The sequence below is a fragment of the Colletotrichum spaethianum genome (assembly GCF_022836535.1).
Source record: "Colletotrichum spaethianum MAFF 239500 DNA, contig12, whole genome shotgun sequence".
Classification (NCBI taxonomy): domain Eukaryota; kingdom Fungi; phylum Ascomycota; class Sordariomycetes; order Glomerellales; family Glomerellaceae; genus Colletotrichum; species Colletotrichum spaethianum.
The window spans coordinates 592,306-611,981 of NW_026054782.1; the positions used below are offsets into that span (position 1 = coordinate 592,306).

The 19,676-nt window shown below is 53.2% G+C and overlaps 5 protein-coding genes across 5 annotated transcripts; 3 read left to right on the top strand and 2 right to left on the bottom strand.

Annotated features, from left to right (window-relative positions):
• Positions 1 to 2,829: 2,829 nt before the first annotated feature.
• ColSpa_05486 (CTD kinase subunit beta) lies at positions 2,830 to 4,870 on the bottom strand (the record flags this gene model as incomplete). The annotated part of the gene is made up of 3 exons (XM_049271698.1): positions 2,830 to 3,663; positions 3,717 to 3,924; positions 3,987 to 4,870. The coding sequence occupies 3 exons, from the start codon at positions 4,868 to 4,870 to the stop codon at positions 2,830 to 2,832; spliced, it is 1,926 nt and encodes a 641-aa protein (XP_049127655.1).
• Positions 4,871 to 7,763: 2,893 nt separating this feature from the next.
• ColSpa_05487 (palmitoyl-protein thioesterase 1) lies at positions 7,764 to 8,759 on the top strand (the record flags this gene model as incomplete). The annotated part of the gene is made up of 1 exon (XM_049271699.1): positions 7,764 to 8,759. One exon carries the CDS (start codon positions 7,764 to 7,766, stop codon positions 8,757 to 8,759), a length of 996 nt encoding a protein of 331 aa, XP_049127656.1.
• Positions 8,760 to 8,990: 231 nt separating this feature from the next.
• ColSpa_05488 (putative ribosylation factor GTPase-activating protein cnt6) lies at positions 8,991 to 10,114 on the bottom strand (the record flags this gene model as incomplete). Its single annotated transcript, XM_049271700.1, has 2 exons — positions 8,991 to 9,550; positions 9,580 to 10,114. 2 exons carry the CDS (start codon positions 10,112 to 10,114, stop codon positions 8,991 to 8,993), a joined length of 1,095 nt encoding a protein of 364 aa, XP_049127657.1.
• Positions 10,115 to 13,198: 3,084 nt separating this feature from the next.
• On the top strand, positions 13,199 to 14,890 carry ColSpa_05489 (protein PLM2; the record flags this gene model as incomplete). The annotated part of the gene is made up of 1 exon (XM_049271701.1): positions 13,199 to 14,890. One exon carries the CDS (start codon positions 13,199 to 13,201, stop codon positions 14,888 to 14,890), a length of 1,692 nt encoding a protein of 563 aa, XP_049127658.1.
• A 3,105-nt stretch (positions 14,891 to 17,995) lies between these two features.
• ColSpa_05490 (uncharacterized protein) lies at positions 17,996 to 18,373 on the top strand (the record flags this gene model as incomplete). The annotated part of the gene is made up of 1 exon (XM_049271702.1): positions 17,996 to 18,373. The coding sequence occupies one exon, from the start codon at positions 17,996 to 17,998 to the stop codon at positions 18,371 to 18,373; it is 378 nt and encodes a 125-aa protein (XP_049127659.1).
• Positions 18,374 to 19,676: the final 1,303 nt, after the last annotated feature.

Here is a 19,676-nt window from a genome sequence, read left to right on the forward strand (position 1 = left end):
TCGGATACATCCTGTTGCATTACAACGGTGCGGACGCTCGTGGCATCGCATGTGTTCCCTATAAACCGTTAGCAGACGTCAAACATTGCCGTGCGATATATAGCGTACCTCACAGTTTTCACATCACCGCGGAAGCGTTGGCAAACTGGACAACTGAACAGCTCAGGACTGGATGCTATGCCAAGACTGGAAGTGGTGTCGCACAGATGAGATGTCGTGGCTGAAACCTTTTCGGAAGACAATACTTCTTCAACGAGAGCATACTCATCTGCAAAGTTTACGTTTTCAGTGGAAGGAAACACGTCCTGGCTTTCGGCAGCAATACGAAATTTGAGAGTATGCGGATCGGTAAATCGGCGAGTAATGCCGAACCCTTCATCTAGATTTTGCGACGTCGAGAAGTTGGTTTCAGACTCGAAGAATTCCGAATCCTGGATGTTGCCCTCTAGTAACCAGGAGTTCGTACATGGAGGTCTTTGCACAACCTCGGAAGCATTGACAGAGTCCAACTCGGAAAATAGTTGGTTATGGCATAGTGAATCTTGCCATGTATGGCGGAAAGGTCCAAGGAAGCTGTTGAAATCTCGCTGGACGTAAAGCGAGTTTCCTGCACCAATGTTGCGGTTGTTAAAATAAGCCAGCTGACCTGTTCTATCTCTCGGCAGATCGCGACCAAGGCTTGAAACAGGGAACTCAGTGTTTGGATTCAAAACACCCATACAAAGAATATCATGAGCATTGTTGCATGTGAGAGGGTGGATACCATTACAATAATGATCATAATTTGTTATGACTTGACCCAGCCCTTGAATATTATTTGGAGGTGGTGTTCTGATATGAGAGCTTGAGGAAAATGCAGGCTGTCCCGTTGTCTTGAGGGAAGTCTCATCAAAGGGACCAACATCTTGGCTACGCTCAGTTCGATAGCTGTCCCGAAGCGTTAGGTCTCGGGTACTGTTGGTGATACTGTGAGTCTCTGGTCTTTGTGGTTGTGAGGTGACTAAGTCTAGAAAACTATGAAAGAATGCAGACCAAAATCAGATGATAATTAAAGAAACATTGATGAGATCACATGTAGGAAAAAGAGACAAGCTTACCAAGGTACTGTTTTGGAAATCGAAGAAGGGTAAAGAGCCGGTTCAAAGTAGCCAACCTGAATTGGAAGGGTTGAACTGTCAGTCATGGTTGTTGCCATGTAAAGGGAACATATAAGCATGGAGAGACAAGATGAGAGAGATCATACCGGTATGGGGAGCAACCCTTTTATATACTGAAAGACAAACTTCAGACATTCTTGGCACCACACATACAAACAAAAGAATTTAAGAGACAGAAATGGGATTGTGGTTATGACTCTGAGTACGAGTATATACGTGAGGAGAAACCATAAGTTAAGGAGTTTTACCAAAGCACCGCAGCATGGGCCTCTATATATAATATGTTGTTCGGGATGAGTTGAAGCTCGTGCCCAAGGCTAGATCACAAGTTATAGGCTTGTATATATAATGTGAAAGTAAAGACAAGAATGAGTTTTTGCTGTGTTGCTTTGTGAACGGGAAGCATGACGGTTTATATACCGCTTGGTGCAAGCCGAATCCACTCTGATAAAAGCACAGTCTACTTTCAGTATGCCATAAAACCAACCTCATGCGGCTTACGCAATTAGGTGCAAGGAGTGGGCAGGATCCTTGATTGGCAGCCAATGATAGCCCATACTCCTTACTGAGGCCACACCGAGTTCGCCTACAGCTGCAGGCGTGGCCCCAAATCATTAGTTGTCTTCAGATCGTTCAGCCGTCCATGCAGCATTGAGGCCCCGTAGCCAAGTTTCGTTGTGGCCTTGCGAAATGCCTTATCGGAGTCGTCATTGCCAATACGTTGCATGTCAGGACGGATCAAGATTTCATGGCGACCTAGAAGATAAGGGGTCAGATTTGTGCTACCCTATCATTTCCCGTTCGATCTGCGTGCCGCTCCGAATGATGACACGCATACTGTGACACGTGTCTACTGTTTTTTCGGCCTGTCATGGCCTCAATACAGTTCACTCCGACTGATGTAGCTTTAAAAGTAAAAGCCTCACGTTCTCAGACGATCCAAGACCACCTATTGAGGCCATGTGTAAAAACAATGGCAGAAGCAAGGCGGACTCATGCAGGCTATACTCGGCGGACTACAATTGGCGAATCTAGCCAAGAATGCCTCGTTGCCTAGCAGCGGGGCAGGGCATACATTGCTGTATATGGATTGAGGCTCTGTTGGCGGCAGCCGCGATGAACCTAACGGGCGAAATGTACCTTGTTTTCCACGTCATCAGGCCAGCTTTGGCCAAAATGGTGCGAAGATTTGTAACGAAGATGGCCTCAAACCAAAAGCAGACGAGAACGAGGCGGAGCTTGCCCAGCTCGTACAATTCGACAAGACACTTGCGTCGTGTGTGTCAACCTTATTGAAGGGGCTTTGAAAGTCGTTGAGACTCAACTCATAGCAGACCGAGTCACAGTCCGGTAGCCTGATCCTGAAAACCGTAGTCTGCTTGTTGTTTCTATCCACTCACACAAACATTGTGGCATTGCTTTTTGTAATCCAGACAAGTGTACATGATGCGTGTGGGTGAGTTACCGCCAGACCACGCGAAGCAAAGAAAGGTTCTTCATCCCGAAAAAACATTCCAGTTTTCCCATGGGGTATCTACCGTCAACGCCAGACCAACTCAGACAAAATCCCTTCTTTCCAGATCCTTGGTTAACGTATCGTAAAGGGTACCAACAAAGCGATAGACCAGCAAGGGGTACAAACAGAGAGCGATAGTAGCTCAGTGCATGCGAATCAGTAGTAGCCGCGGCCCTTGCCACGGTTGCGTCGGTGGTGGTTTGAGCCGCCCCAGCCGCCGCCGCCGCCGTCATGCCGCTTGTCACGGTGGTTGTTGTGGTTGTTGTGGTTCTGGCGCTCTGGCTCCATGGGAACCTCGACTTCGACTTCGTACTCCTCGTACTCGTCACGGTAGTACGCCTCGACCTCCTTGCGCTCCTGACGGGCCTGCTCCGGGTCGAAGACGAAGCGCATCGTACCATCCTGGTTGCGTCCATTGCGTTTAGCGCTGTTGCTACCAAAGAACGAGATGTTCTTGAGGACCGAGACACCGTTGGAAAGGTTTTCGTCCTCGCCTCCGTCGCAATTGTTGCACCAGTGGGCGTACCGCACGAGAGTCGGAGAGTTGTCGACCTCATTGTTAATAATAATCTTGACCTCGATAAACTTGTTCAGATCGAATCGGTTGCCGAGCTTGGTGGACTTGCCATGCTGTGTGTAGAGGTCGAGTAGGTCGAGTACGGTTTCGACTACGTTCTGACGAGTCGTGTGGAAGTCGGCGTAGTTGATCTTTTCAATCTTGTCCACGCCTTCACCGAGGATTCGGGCGGTCAGCTCGAGCAAGCCCAAAGCCATGGCGTAGCTCGTTTGCTTGATCGGGGCGAAGGTCTTGTATAAATCCACACTCATGTCCATCGCGGTGGAGAATATCTTTTTTGAGTGGGCGCCCATGATCTTTTTCGTGGCCTTGAGGAGGGCGGATTGGGGGTAACGACAACGGAAGTCGAAGCCAACAGTCTCGAGGACTAGGCGCTCCAAGCCTATGATAATCTTGGAGGGCTGCTCGAACATCTGTTGTCGGGTCAGTCATGCTCTTAACAAGCAAAAACAGTCGGTCCACGTACCTTGTCGTCCTGGGTTGTGGTGTGGTCGGGATTCTTAATGTTGTACGCAGCGCACAAAATTTCCTTGGACTTCTTGATTGTGTCTTCAACCTTGCAAGCAAGAAAGAGCGCGGCCACGGCAGCATCCTGGTAGTTGTACTCGGCATCGCGGAATGAGAGTCTGAACCAGTGGTAGTAGACACAAGCGGTGTCGAAAGTCTTGATAGGGCTGAACAGGAGAGAGTCAGTATTACTGCCAGAGAAACATCTAGGAGCAAAGGCTCGACATACACATGCAGCATGGTCCGGACATTATCGATGAGCTGCACTCCTTGGAGACGGTAGTTATCCTCCCTAGCTGGATCACTCTTGTTGTCCCGCAGCATGCGTCTCAATCTTTGCTCGCTGGTGTACTGGCACGCCACCTGGATGTGGCCGGGATGCGGACCTTTCAAGGCGGCAGGCTCGGCGGCAGGCGTCGGGGTCGAGTTGTTCGTAGCGGCAGCATTCTGCTGCGCCTTGGGGCCGGAAGGAGCCATCGTGATGTCGCCTTCGCAATCGAAGGTCTGCTCAGAATTGCTATACAGGGTCTTGTCGTCGTCGTTTTTGTCGTCGTCGTTTTTGTCGTCGTCCCAAAACAAACCGGTAGGGTAGCTGTATGCCTCGTCGTCCTGGGCGTCGTTGCCGTCGTCGATGTTGGTATCGTCTTCGTCGCCCTCGTCCTTGATCACGTACCGAGCTAGACGCACGGGAATTTTGAACCAGCTGTAATCCTCGAAGAAAACGTCGTCACCGTCGAGGGGCAAGTCGAGGATGTGGTTGGGCGCAAGGAGTTCAATCTGCCTGCGCGTCGCCTCTGAGACTTCGCGTCCCCAGTGCTCTAAAACGCCCAAGTAGATTTCCGTCAAAGTCGCGGTGGGGTGAGTGAAAGGTGCAGTAGCTACATCAGAGGTGTACCACTCAACCTGTCCGGTAATGTGCACGGACCAAGTTAACCATCCAGGGTGGGCCACCACAAGAAGCCGGAGCCGGGGCGGAACGGCGGAACGGTCTTGCTGGTACAAGACCTGGACCAGCTTGGGATGACCATCAGCGCAGAGGTCTAGCGCTTTGGTTCCCGAACTCCCAGTGGCCGAGGTTTCAATGGGCACTGAATAGCCATTGAGGGTTGTCATTCCTTGCGGGACAGGTCCTGTCGCCAGCTATACTGGTCCATGGTGTATCAGTAAACGAACCAGACGGAGACCAGTAGGGGCGGCAAGAAAGTGAGTTTGGTGAAACGTAGGTTCTTATTTTCATTTTTCTGCTGAAAATAATGAAGACGAACTAGGAGTGTTAAAACCTGGAAACATCCATCCTATGGGGAGCGCTGTACCACGAAGATAACAGCCGGAGTTGGTAATGCGAAGGGGAGTAGTGCAGCAGTAATACAGTCGTTGTTTATGGACAAGTCTTGTTTCGTTTTGAAGAGTACATGGTGATGCAGAGAAACATTGCTACCAGTAATAATATGCAGAGGGGCAGAATCGACACAGTGATGGCCAGCGGAAAGCATCATGGCCAACCCCAGTTGGGCCATCGACCAGTTGTCGGGCACCAAACACCAATTGAGGGAGGAGAAACAGAAACTGCGATCTGGGAAAGGACAAGAATGGATGCCACAAGAATTAGCTCGAAAAATGAGAAAAAAATAACTCCGTCATTTGCAAGCGCCGCCTCGACAAAAAGGTAGGAAGCAGAAGGGGAAGACGAGTTTCGCAAGAACGAAATATTATCGAGAAACAACTCACCGTGCTGAAGTCAAGGGGGAAGATATCTCAAAGCTGGCCAACAGAGAGACAAAATGAGATCGTCTTCGGCACTAGAGCTTCCTACGCCGGGCCAAGGATATTGCGATGTTGTAGTCGAGGAGCCAACGTCCTTGAGATCGGTCATGAAGGGCGTCAAGACCCTATCCGCAGAACTTCGGGGAGAAACTGAGCGAGATCGGGATGCTGAAGTCGTAGAGATGGAGGTAAGCCCAACAATTGAACTTCAGAAGGAAATGAACGGTGCAAAACCGCCGCAGCCGCGAAGACGAGTCGCTCAAGGAGAACTCAAGAGGCCGAAGACATATCAAGGGTGGGAGGAAGAGAGGGCAAGGTAGAAGTGATTTTGCGTCTATTTCCCAGGCAGGTTTGGCTGGCTACCTTCAAAGGTAGGTACAATAAGATCGATCTTTCCCAAATGTTGTTCCATTTCCCGTTCCTTCCGCTAACGATGACCACGGACCCGAGTCTTCGTCCTCTTCAACGCGACGAGCAAAGCGTGTGCGGTAGTGAATCCAGAGCCCGAGCTGCATCTTCCGTGGACACCGGGGACCCACACCCGAAGGTCATCCGTCTAAAACGGGCGTGCAAACCTGTGAAATGGGACATCTGTCAGAGTGGTTAGCAGTGTGTCAGACGTCATGTCCTAAAGACAACAAAGTGTTGAAAGAAGAACATCAGAGTGTTGCGTGGTTTCATTGTAATTACTCAATCCCGTCTTGAAACATTGCTGAGTGGATGCAAGTCATCAGGCAAGAGGTGAGGTGGATGGAAGAGAGAGTAGCGGTTGAGATCAAACCAACGTACCTTTTTTCCACGTCACAGGCCAGAATAGCAACACTGAGTAGCAATCCGCAGCTGATCAACATTTATTGCCCCTCTCACTGGCGGTACGTTGGGCAGATGTTATTGGACCGCCCCGCTCACTCAGTGCCGCTCCATCATAACCTCTTTACTCGTCGCAAGTGTCCTGCGTCTGAGGAACTCGTCGATTGATGGCCGGGACCTCTGGCGCTACGGTGTTGGGGTCCATAGTCGGGATCTTGAAGGTCTGGAACGGCGCAGCCAGGACGGCAACCGGAAAGAGGACGGAGAGAATCTTGGAAAACTGCATTTTGATCTGTTGGGTTTTGTAGGAGACTAGTGTGTAGCAATCGGGGGCGAAGATGAAAATAGAAACGAATGCAAAGAACAAACGTCTAGAAGGTCGAAGAGAGATGGATGCTCGGATTAGATAACTTGACAGCTCAGCAGTGATATCCTTACGACTGGTAACTTGACGTGTTTCATATGTCATACGGGAAGTGGTGGCCGTCCATACTTATGGGCGAACCAGCCCACTCTCATCATCCCTTACCTATCCAGCAACAACGGTCGATTAAACACGGCGTCAGAGCCTGAGCCCCCAAAAGATCGGCCGATCAACGTCGTCCAGCCACAAGGCTATTCATGCACCCTTCGGTCCTCAGCGTCGTCAGCCGTGGGATACGAGGTAATGCTTGATACGTCTTGAGTGCAAGGCTTGGGAGGCTAGCGAGGGATGCTTGAAACAGGGGATCGTCTGGTTGTATATCGGTCCGCCAACTTGCGTTTCAGACGGCAGCGAATGCCGCCAACCTGGCATTTACCCGCCACCACACGCCTGCGCGTGTATGGCCGGACGGGCCGCTGTTGTGGTGTGGGTTCCTCGAGTCATCTACGTCGTTCCAGTGGTCTACCCAACTGTCTGAGAGCCCACTAGGTCTGCAGAGGTTGACCAACACTTGAAGGTCTGCCGGGCATCGCCACCGCTCTAGGCGCCGGCCTAAGAGGAGGAGTCGGACTTCCAAGACTTTGGCGGACGTTGACAAGAAAGCTAAGGCATCTGATCAGAGAGAACACCTCCAAGCTAGAAAGATATCGAGGTTGGAGCTCTATGACGCTAACGTTTCTTAGCCACAGAATCTCGTGACTTTGATGGCACGGACCAAGACTGTTGTTCCTGCTGAAGATGCCGGCCTCCCCTCGGAACATCCCCCCCAAGCCCACGTCGTTGTCCGTGGCCAATGGGAAGCTCGAGTGATCAGAAGATAGAGAGCCAAAGAGCTCACCCAACCGCGCACCTCTAGCGCTCGTGCCTTGTGTCGTCAGCTCCCCTCGCCACAACCGCTTCCCTTTGACAACCAAGATCAAAGAGCCCCGGACCTGGTTCGCTTTTCCACCTCTCCATTAGTTCCAGCATCGATATAGTCTAGGCAAGAAGAAATCAAATACGAACGCAATGAAGTCCCTCTCCGTTTCCAAGCTGCTCACAGTCGGCTCCCTGGCCGCCGTCGCATACTCCGCCGCAACCCCCCAGAGATCCCTCTCCGACGATGCCTCCGACGACCACCCCATCCCTCTGGTCATCTGGCACGGCCTCGGCGACTCGTACGATGGCGATGGCATCAAGCAGATTGGCGAGCTGGCCGAGGAGATCAACCCGGGCACCTTTGTCTACACCGTCAAGATCGGCACCGACCCCAACAGCGACCGGACCGCTACCTTCTTCGGCAACGTGACGACGCAGCTTGACCAGGTCTGCGAGGCCCTCGCCGCGCACCCGATCCTCTCCACGGCACCCGCCATCGACGCCATCGGCTTCTCCCAGGGAGGACAGTTCCTCCGCGGCTACGTCGAGCGCTGCAACAACCCGCCCGTGCGGTCCCTTGTCACCTACGGCAGCCAGCACAACGGCATCGTCGAGTTCAAGGCCTGTGGCGACGGCGACCTGCTGTGCAAGGGAGCCATGGCCCTGCTCCGTTTCAACACCTGGTCTGGCTTTGTCCAGAACCGTCTCGTGCCCGCGCAGTACTACCGTGACCCCAAGCCCGACCAGTACGAGAAGTACCTGGAGTCGTCCAACTTCCTGGCCGACATCAACAACGAGCGCGAGCTCAAGAACGTCCAGTACAAGAAGAACCTCGCCAGCCTGACCAACTTTGTCATGGTCATGTTCGAGGACGACACCACCGTCATTCCCAAGGAGACGGCCTGGTTCGAGGAGGTCAACGGCACCGAGAGCCTGCCGCTGCGCGCCAGATCCATCTACAAGGAGGACTGGATCGGCCTGAGGGAGCTGGACCGCAAGGGCGGCCTCCGATTCCGCCAGATCCCCGGCGACCACATGGAGCTGTCCCAGAAGAACCTGAACAAGACCATCCAGGAGTTCTTTGGCCCCTACAAGAAGCACTTCGAGGCCGAGGCGAAGCCCAAATTCCTCAGCGAGGAGTTGTAAACCGGGATCACGAGGTAAGATAAGTTGAGGGACAAACAGGACACGCGGAGTAAATGGGCAAAAATTGTACACTACTAGTTTCTATTGATCAAATCCTAGCCACTTGAGTTGCCATGGTTAATTTTTGTTTGAACCAACGCCGTACGCCGCAAACCATGCATGGTATAATCCCGCACGTAAAACCGTCCATCTTTTCTGTCAGTGAGTCTTTGGAAGCATGGCGCACAGAGTCTAGTTGTCCAGAGCAGCCTTGGCCTTGGCCTTCTGCTTCTTCAGCTTGTCCTTGCGCTCGGCAATCTGCTTGTTGAGAGCGTCGTCGTTGCTCTCGGGCAGCGCCTTCTGCGCCTCCTTGGCGGCCTTCTTGGCCTTCTTGGGCGTGGGCTTGCTGGTCTCCTCCTCGTCTCCCTCGGCGGCGCCGATCGACTTGCGCTTCTTGCCGACGTTGGCCTTCTCCTTGATGGCCTTGGCCTGCTCGCTGTCGTCGGCGACAATGTCCTTCTGCTCCAGCCAGAGCTCGTCCGTCAGCCACACGGGCAGGGCGGCCGTCTCCTGGCCCTTGATGTAGATGCTCTTGACGTTCTGCCACTTCTGCGGCACCCACTTCTCAATGAGCGTCTTGACGACGGCCGTGACGTTGTCGGCGATTTGGTCGGCCGAGAAGCCGGCGTAGCCTATCCGGATGGCGGTGTTGGTGGAGGGCGTCAGGCTGACGAGGGCGGCGCCGATGGCCTTCTCGATCTCGGCGGCGATCTCCTGCGGCGTGCCGGCGTTAACGGTGCCGGGGTCTTCTCCTGGGGCTTCGCGCGCTTGCCGTCGGCACCGCGGGGGGCCTTGGCGGAGAGGATGACGGGGATGGGCCTCTTGGCGGTGGTCTTGTAAAAGGTCTTGCCGAGGGCCTTGGGCAGGCGGCTGACGATGCGGTCGTCGGCGAGGAAGATGTCGTGCTCGGCGAAGAGCTTGCGCTGGGCCTCGTACTGCTTGAACTTGGACTTGAGCTTGCCGAGGTCGACGACGCGGGTGATGCGCTTGCGCAGGGCCTCGGGGAACTCGTCCGAGGCGACAATGTTCTTGTAGGCGCGCTGGGGGTCGGCGGTGATGAGGCATATCGTCGACTCCTCGTCCGTGTTGAGCGGGTGAGGAAGGGTGATCTTGCCGGGCTTGAGGCGGGCGCTGTCGGCGATGTGGCGCTTCGTCGTGAGGGTCAGCCAGATGGGCTGCTGGGCGACGTTGCCCTCCTCATCGTCGGGGTCGGCGAGCAGGTTCTTCTTGCCGGATTCTTCGGACTTTTCCTTGGCGGCCTTCTTGATGTGAGCCAGGAGGGCCTTGGAGGCCTTCAGGGTCTGCGGATTTCGCATGTTAGCGGGCGGTCTTGGACGGTTTGCGCGAAGCGGCAAACTGCGACAGAAGCGGGTTGGGAATTTACCTGTTCGGGATCAATTGAGGGGCCGACATCCTTGGATGCGACGGCGACGGTCTTTGAGGGGCCATGACTACGGTTGACGGGTGGAAGGCTCGTCTGGTGTTCTGGCTGTAAATTTCGGAATATACAATCTCTGCCGGTACAGAGATATGGTGGGGGGGACCAGAATCTTTAGACCGTCGTCCAGAAATTTTTTGGTGCAGGGATCACGTCCTGTCGGCGGATCCAGAGCGCCGGTGCCGATGGGCCCGTGCATCCCGCTCACCGAGGTGAAGGCTTCGGTGAGGGCCGGTCTTTAACCGCAGCCCTCGCGCCGGTGGGCTTCGCGTAGATTTCGGTAAACCGTCACAGCTGCCCACTACAGTGGTTGGCGAGCGTCTTCGGGCCAGGGGACTTTTCAGAGTACTGAGAACTCTGCCGACATCAAATCCATTCCGAGCTGCACGCGTGAAATTTGCTCGTCTTGACGCGTTTAGTGGTTTTGATACCGCGTCTTGAAGCGCAGAAGCCAGTACGCCAATCAGCCAGCTCCAACGTTCCAAAACCAAGAGGCGCATTCAGACTGCATCTTTGTGACTCTTCCCATTGCAAACGCAACTTGTCTGAAAAAGCCTTTGCATATCAAGCAAGGCTGGTCACAGACGGATGTTGAATCAATTGGTCTTGACACACGGGTAGTTGTGTAGTAGCAGTGTCTCAGTCTGAAAACGGGGCCTCAGCACATCTGCGAGACTCTGAAAGTGTGGGCAACATGGGCTGTGGGCCAGACTGCCTCTGCGCCTAATGCACATGCCAGCGAGATTTTTCAGTCCAATTGGGAACGCCGGGACCATCGTCTGCCAAAAGCCTCAGCGGGTCTCGTGTATGTGAGAGAGACTGGAGAGCGCGACCTGCGTTAGTGATGCGGGGTGGACGCGGTGATGGACGGTTCGGAGGACGGGGCTCAGCACGGATCGGGTGTGTCTGGACGACTCATTTCCCCCATGGCTAGTCAGCTTCGCACAGGACGCGTTGGAACCTGCTTGTACAATAAGGCAAGGAAGTGCGTGAGCAAGAAATGAGGGACCACTGTAACGAAGTCTTGATGGGGGAAGAGTAGGGCGCTGTATGCAGGTGGTTATATCATCAGTCAAGGGATCCCAGGTATTGGCACTTTACGCGAGCAAACACGGTTCGAGGTGGCTCGTTTCAACCCCCTTCAGTCTGCATTACATGTCAGCCTGGAACGAGGGGCGCCTGTTTTTTTCCCGTTTTGAACATTGGGTCGGCTTTTGCGTGGGGCGGGCTCGGTCTCACAAGACAGTAGAATAGGTGGAAGCAGACATGCTCGTGGCAGGAAAGGGAAGGCAGATAGGCCAGTGGAAGGGCAAGGCCGCGCTCGGAACCAATGAGTTCGGGGTCGGGTTGGACGAGAACCGGTCCAATATCGCGATCTGGGGTGTCAGTCACAGGGATGGGCAAAAATATCAGGGAACAGGCAGTTATGGAATGCACGGGTCGAATGCGCAGTACTCAGCTACCTAGGTAGGTATGCAACGTGCCAGTAACTTAAATTGCAAAGTTCTGTTCTCTTGACAGTTGACACGCTCTTGCAGCAAGTGACTTTCACCTTCCGGCCAGGCTTTGGCTTGCCGGGGGTTGAATGGGTGGATGGTTGGGCGGGTGGGCTCTCTTAGTGCGTGTCTGGTTGTCCGTCCGCGGCGGCGGTTAATTGCGTTCTTCAGCGCTCTTCGCCGTTGGACGGATGGGTCCCCCCCTTACGTATCGGTAAAAGTACCCAAGGAAGAAGGATTGAATGCTGACCATCGGCTCATTGGGCAAAGAGCGTGTAGTGTACGTGCGTGCGTGCGTGCGTGCGTGTGGTGTATGTAAGAGAGACGCGCACCGGAAGTGGGACTGGCGAGTCTTGGTTTTTCTCTCTCTCTCTCTCTCTCTCTCTCTCGCTCGTGTGTATTCGTAGTTGGTGGAGACCGAGACGTGATTTCGGGGAGGCTGGATCGGGGAGACTCGACGTCGATGAGGGGCACAATGACCATTGTGCGGCCAGAAGACTGCAGGTTTTGCACGAGATGGCTGGAGGTGTCAAAAGGCGGTCTACGGAGGACGGCCAGAAGCAACAGATTTGGTTGCATCACTTGGAGAAAACGACAAGAAGACGGGAAATGCAGAGATAGAGGGTTGCAAGTGAAGGGAGAGCTATCCACGTCATGATGGCTCTTTTCTTTTTAGGGAGACAACGGGCAATTTAAACTCAACGATTAGCGGTTGACGTGCCCGTGGTAGCCCAGACAATGGCCCGCGTCCAGCGGCCAAGGCCTGGAAACACGGTCGGCTCTAGCGCGGCTACCCGCTGTGGTCGGCCACAAGCCCGCTGTAGGCCGTCTAGCGTCAGCGGGCACGCGACCGCCAACCCCACCCAAGCACAAGGTCCCAGGTGCCGGGTCGATGCACAGCACAATTCCTCGACACCAATCACCAGACTGGGCGCGCGCCAACTACGCGGAGGGACGTGGACGCGCGAGAGACACGCTTCGCTTTTTTGGCAGGGCCCCTCAAAAAGGTCCAGGGCCGCACCTCCGGGCCTCCTCCCATCAGACCTGCAACCACTTTGGCTCTTTTTTCCTCTCGCCCTTCCCTTTGGTAGCCTTGGATCTTGCAGACCCTTCTTCAACAGATTGATCCTTTGTTGAAAGCCTCTCTCTCCTTCTTATATCCTCTCCTCCTCTACCATTGTATATCCCATCACCATTCGTGGCCCCCCTTGCCAGAAAGAGCCACTTACACGCTTACCCGCACGACGCCAACGTCCCACGTCCGACAGTACAAGCAACACCCGCGCCGAGAAAAGAAAAAAAACGCGCCAAGTTCGCAACGCGGTGGAAAGGAACCAAGAAAAAAAGAATAAGAAAAAGATTAAAGAAGGACATCACCAGGAGCAACTCTTTGTTCAACGGCTGGTATCACTTTGGGGGTTTCCTTCAACATCCTGCTGTCTGGGCATGCCGCCGTCGCTGCAATGATGGACTCGTCTCCCCAATCCAAGATGCAAGAACCCACGCTTCCTCTGGCTGGCACCAAACGTTCGGCCCCGAGTCTCCTGCCGCCATTCGAACCGCTCTCTTCCTCGCCGGGCTTCCCTCGACCCTCCAAACGACAAGCCCGACCCGGTTCCGTGGGAGGAAGCAATGCGTACCTGAAGTATCCCACGCCAATCCCGACCTCGAGCACCGGCATCCTCTCGTCTTCTCCACCCCGCGTCCACACAAGACCCGGCGGTCCCTCACGAGCCGTCTCCTCCGCCTCCGAACGCACTCCCCTCAGCGCCGTCGCCTCCATCGAATTGAACAACAATGGCGAGACTCTACTCATGGGCCGTTCCAGCAACTCATCCCACTACCAGCTGTCCGCCAACCGTCTTGTGTCCCGTGTCCACGTCAAGGCGCGATACGTGCCCGCGCCCTCGGCATTGGAGCCGAACAAGATTGAGATCATCTGCAATGGCTGGAACGGACTGAAGCTTCACTGCCAGGGTCGGACGTGGGAGCTCCTCAAGGGTGATTCGTTCACGTCGGAGACGGAAGGGACCGAAATCATGCTTGACGTCCAGGATGCACGTGTCATGATCCAATGGCCCAAGAGGGACCGCCGTGATCGTCTCGCAAGCCCCGATGACTCGGCCTGGGGTGACTCGCCGCCCCGGTCCGCCGCCCGTGCTGCTGCCGACCTCCTCCAGTCAAGCCCCCTGCGCCGCCCCTCGCGTATCGAGTCCCCGGAATCACCGACGCTGGCGCACTTGTCCAGCTCGCAAAGGCTCCAGGCCCTTCTTCCCACTGACGATGGAGAGGTCCACATCTATGAGGACTCCAACGCAGATGAACCCGAGCTGCCCAAGCTGGCCGACTCTGGCACCATTGTCGGCCAGAGCTTCGCCACAGATGCCACCAACTCGTTCTCGTCCGAGCTCAGTGAGCCCGAGGACGAGAACAATCCGGACGAGGAGAACGACCCCATCGTCCACTCTTTTGGGCCCTTCGGCGCAGACATCTCCAACCGCCTGGCCTCAATCACCACCGCCTCTCCCAAGTTCCCGTCGTTCAAGCGCTCAGGTCTGTCCACGATCCACGACGAGGCCAATGCCTCCAACCCTTCCAGTCCCATCTCTGCCCCGCCCAAGTCGCCCAAGCGTGAAGACGAGGATGAGGAGGAGGAACTGAAGAAGGCGGCGCCCCCTTACGAGAACCCCGCCGTGCGCAACCACGTTGTCAACCAGCTCGCCTTCTCCCGCCTGTCGTCCAACCCGCTGTCGACCATCATGAACAACTTGCCGTACGAGGAAAAGAAAGGCTTGACCAAGGACCAGCTCCGAAGCTTGATTGAGGCCACGGCGTGCATTGGCATCATCCACCGCCAAGGCAAGGACGCCGCCGGCAAAGCCCTCGAGAGCGAGTACTACTACGTCCCCGAGGCCGATGATGACGACCAACGCCGTCTCGCCGTGACCGACGGACTGCGCAAGCCCAGTTTGAGGGCGTGTCGAAAGCAGCACAAGGTGAGCTACGCTGGGCTGAGGGGTTGTTTTGAGGAAGTTGGAACTAACATTTGCTGCTTAGCAATACTACTGGAAACGCCCGCGCACGCCTTGAACCAAATTGCTCTGGCTCTCATGCCATGTTTCTGCTTCTACGCCCTTGCCTTGCTCGCGCTGAGCTGAGCTGATGCCATGCACATGCAAAATGCAGAGCGTGGCCTCCAAGCTTATCTCACAACCCAACCCCTCCTACTGTCTATACCTTGGCTCCTAAAACAACCATTGGGCAAAAAGCACTTGTGTCTTACCGGCTGCATAGCGCAAGGCGTTTTTCCCCCCTGTTTTTGATTTTTCTTTTCTTTTTTACTCTCGTATCACTATTGTACGATTACACCTTTTTATACCTCTGGGGGGCCCTCTTAGTTTTTATCCCAACGATTCCCACAACGCACCTACGCCTACAACCCCACTGCTGGATGAGATACATGTCATTCCCCGAACAATCCAGGTAACGATTTGGAGCGAGGAGTGTGCTTGCTTTTGTTGATTTTCTCGTCTTGTTCGTCTTTGATTTGATGCGTTGGAAGGGAAATGAAAGATGGAACATGAAACGAATGAGGCGGGGCGGTGGTCGATCGGTTGGTCAACACAGGAATGCAATGATGACGTTGGATGGTATGGAGGGGTGAGGGTTTAGAAAAGTCGACGGCCGCGCTAGCATCAGAGGGACTGGTGAATAAGATGAATGTTCTTTCATGTGACACGGACAGATTCCGGTGTTCGTGCTGTGTTATGCGAGATTGCATGTGTGTCAACTACCGATCTCCTAAAAGTTTGCAGTGCTGTCGGTCTGGAGATCCTTCGGGATGAGGTTCACGTAACGGCCCTGCAGCTGTCGCGCTCATCCCTGCGCGTCTAAGTCGTGCCGACCAAGCGACGAACCTGGCTCCAGTTCCGCCTCGGGTGTTTTATTCTTTTCTTTTCGCATATTGGTTACTCTACCCGGTTCAAAACATCGAGTTCCTTGTCTTTACTGTATAATTAAGCAGACTCAAACGTTGTAGAACAAACGACAAAGGCAGATGTCACGATCACGAGGGTGCCAACCTCGCAAGCCAGAGGTCATCGCGCCCCGGAGCTCCTGTGGGTCCATACCCACCATCCGCACGGACCACGCCATGCCGATAACGTCCGATAAGCTAAAAACCTCCCCGGTGGTCGGACGGCCGGGGGGGGACCTCGACCTTCTATCTCACGTGTCAGCAGTTGTGGCCTATGGAGCTCACAATGGCGGGTGACAGAAAGTGCGAAGGAGAGATGGTTGCGGTCGGGTGGGCCACTTGCTTGTTTGGACCGCTCATTTATCAACCACGTTGTATATAAAAACTTGAGCTTTTTGTATAACTAGCTGCCTTTATACATTCAGACATTGTCTAAAATAACCAGTCCCAGCCACGCGCTACACAGGGTACCTCTACCTGCTCGTAGTGTCTTTTATTTATTCCGGTAGCTAGGAAAGTCTTGTATTTGCTTTTGCTTCCAAGTCGCTTGTAGATACATCAGCAGTAACCTATCTCCATTATCATGACGAAACAAAATTCTAACTGAAAGTCGGCTAATACTACCTAGCAGTATTACATAGAGAGTCTAAGGTTGATATTGACCCGTGACGTAGGCATTACAATCATCTAACAGCCCACTACGGAAGTTAAATGTCTGGCATCTCCCATCATTAAAGAAATTCCAGACACCACAGTAATTATTTGCATCACAAATGGCAACACAAGCATCCAAAGACGCGACAACATCATTGAAGTAGAACGGAACATCCGGACCCGGAATGCTACTTTTACCGCAGTCGATGTCGTAATTGTACTCTTGCGTATATGGATCAGACAGCGTTGCACAGGCCGCGAATGATATGAGAGGGGGCGTGCAGCTGGGCGCTGCAGAGGTACTGGTGGTTGTTGTTGTTGTGGTTGTTGTGGTTGTAGACTCAGTCGAAGTCGTGGACTCGGTTGAGGTCGTGGGCTCACTCGTAGTCGTATACTCGGTCGAAGTCGTAGACTCACTCGTAGTCGTATACTCGGTCGAAGTCGTAGACTCACTCGTAGTCGTAGACTGAGTCGAAGCTGTGGACTCAGTCGAAGTCGTGGACTCAGCCGAAGTCGTAGACTCAGTGGAAGTTGCAGACTGAGTCGAAGTCGTAGACCGAGTCGAAGATGTGGACTCGGTTGAAGTCGTAGACTTAGTCGAGGTCGTAGACTCGGCCGAAGTTGAAGACTCAGCCGAAGTCGTGGACTCGGCCAAAGTCATAGACTGAGTCGAAGCTGTGGACTCAGTCGAAGCTGTGGACTTGGTTGAAGTCGTGGACTGAGTTGAAGCTGTGGACTCAGTCGAAGTCGTGGACTCGCTCAAAGCCGTAGACTCAATCGTGGGTTCGGTTGTGATCTCGGTTGTGGACTTAATCGCAGTTTCCAGTGTGGTTGTACTCGTGTTTGTGACCTCAGTTGTGGCCTTAGTCGTGGACCCAGTCGTGGACGTCGTTGTAGACATCCTTGTAAACGTAGTTGTAGACTCAGTCGTGGTTTTAGTTGTGGTTGTAGTCGGAGTTGAGGCAGAGCTTGTGGAGGTTGAGTTGGTAAAATAGGTCAAAGGTGTTGAGCCAGCTGGAAGTTGTATGTTGGGTGCTTCAGGTGACTGTGCTGTCTGTACGCTGACAGGATTACTGGTCTGACTGGACCGAGACCCGAGGCTGAACGAGGGTTGGCTTGTTTGCGCGACTGGCAATGTAGGCACAGTAGCACCAACGATTTTTCCGTTCACGCATTGCTCGGCTGACCAAAAGTATTACACGTCAACACATGGCAAGCAGACGATTATAAGGACAGGTGTATCTTACCTCCATAGGCTAGAATTTGGACAAGTTCACAATCCACTGGCGTAGATGTGAAAGTAATGTAGACTTGCCCTCGAGGGTCTTGGCAGAAGTTGGCTCGTCCACCTGGCAGGGACGAGTTTAAAAACTGAAGTGTGCCTCCTACAATTTCAAACGTAGTAGTGACAGCGTCGACTGAAGGTAAAGTTGTCGTGCGAAGGGCTTTGTAGTTGTCGCCAGGTGTGTAGTGGACAGGATTCCCTGCGTCAAGAAGCCGATTTGAGGACAGGCTAAAGACAGTAGCAGCATCGCAGCTTTGGCGGTCTGCAGCTACGTCCTGGTTGAGAAATCCTCCAATATCCCTCTTCTCTAAATCCCGCTTGGTGACTCTACCAGGGAATATAAAGAATATGATCTGCCGATCCACTGGGACGCTGGGAGTGGGCGTTGAGGCCGATTCTGTCGTGAGTGATGATCTCAGAATGGGAGGCAAAGCTAACGACGAAGAGGTGCTGGGTCCCAAAGGTGTAGCAGACCCCGAAGATGCAGTAGAACCCAAAGTGGAAGTGGACCCCAAGATTGTAGTTGACTCAGAAGCCGTCGTGGACCCAAAAGCTGTTGTTGACCCCGAAGGTGTTGCTCTTGAGCCACCTATTGAAGAAAGTGATGTAACAAGGGTGCGAAGGGTTGAAGGTGCCAAAGTAGATCCGTTGGCGGAAGAAATTGAGTTGACAGACAAGTCGGTTGGAGATGGACTGGCAGGGCCAATTGTCATGGGCTCCAGATAGGTCGAAAGATATGTGTAGCACCAAGTTGATGCCAGCCCATTGATATCGTCAGGCGGCTGAACAACAACAGTTCCGCCGAATCCTACCAGGAGCGTCAAAAAAGAGATTCTCCTTTTCATGTTCGCAGTTGGAAAGATTGGGAATTAACCTGCTCCAGCTCAATCGGCGAGAAACTGGCGGCTAGGCAGAATAGATATATAAGTACAAGAAAGCCCCTAGACAGAATTTGCAATTAATCTACAATGGTTATGTGTGGGCCGTTGTTACCATATGAGGCCTGCCAGCAGAGGTAACACGATACCATACCCTCCACACCATGTAAAATTACTTACCCCATGCCAAATGCTTCACATCATGTAGAATTCTTCACATCGTAACAAGGGCTGCTCTAATGCTATTGCAAGGGATATAAGGAGCTCAAGCACATCTTCACCAATCAAAATCAGGATATCTAACGTGGTAGATATGTGCACACAGCCCAAAGGTTCTTGGTTCAACCCGCCCCTATCCCATCAAGTGCCATAAGCCCCCTGGGGCAGCCTCTGTTACGATGTGAAACATTTCACATAGTGTAAGCGACCTCACATGATCCCCTATGTTTCCCTACTTATGTTGTTAGAGGCCGATGTAAAAAAACTACCATGATAACTACAGTACTTCTAATAGCGGCAATGTAGATAAGAGCCATTGTTATCTAGGGGGAGTACGGAAGCTATAGGGGTATTAAGATTAACAAGAATTCCTGTGAAAACCTGCTGTCATTCCTGTAGAACTTGCTGTAAAGTTGTTCAGGTTCTGATTCAAGCTTATAGCCACGTTAAAAGCCACGTCTCAGGAGATCTAAAACCATGCATATTGAGGCAACGCGATGAAACTAAAGATTTAGGTGGAATGGGATGGATCAGGGAATCGGGTCGGAACGGCACGGACGGTTACATACCCCCTTCAGTCAGTGCCAGTGATATAAGACACAACCGATGGCACTCTAATCTCCACCGATTCCCCTCGTAGCTACCCTTACATACTGTTGGAGAAGGGGAATCGAAGGCATCATATATATAGGAGCACAGCCCGGTTAGCCACACCCTGCAAGGAGGGGCCAACCCCTCTTGGCCACAACAAGGGGCATATCCCACTTCACCTTGCTGCTGACCGCGCAGTTAGATCTCCCATCTTCATACCTAATGCAATAACCAGCAACATCACCACTTTGACGTGATCGTTCCTATGACTCGTACGAGTATCACCGACCCTTGAGACAATGTGTTATTAATCCACATCCCTTCTCCCTTGCGACGTTACC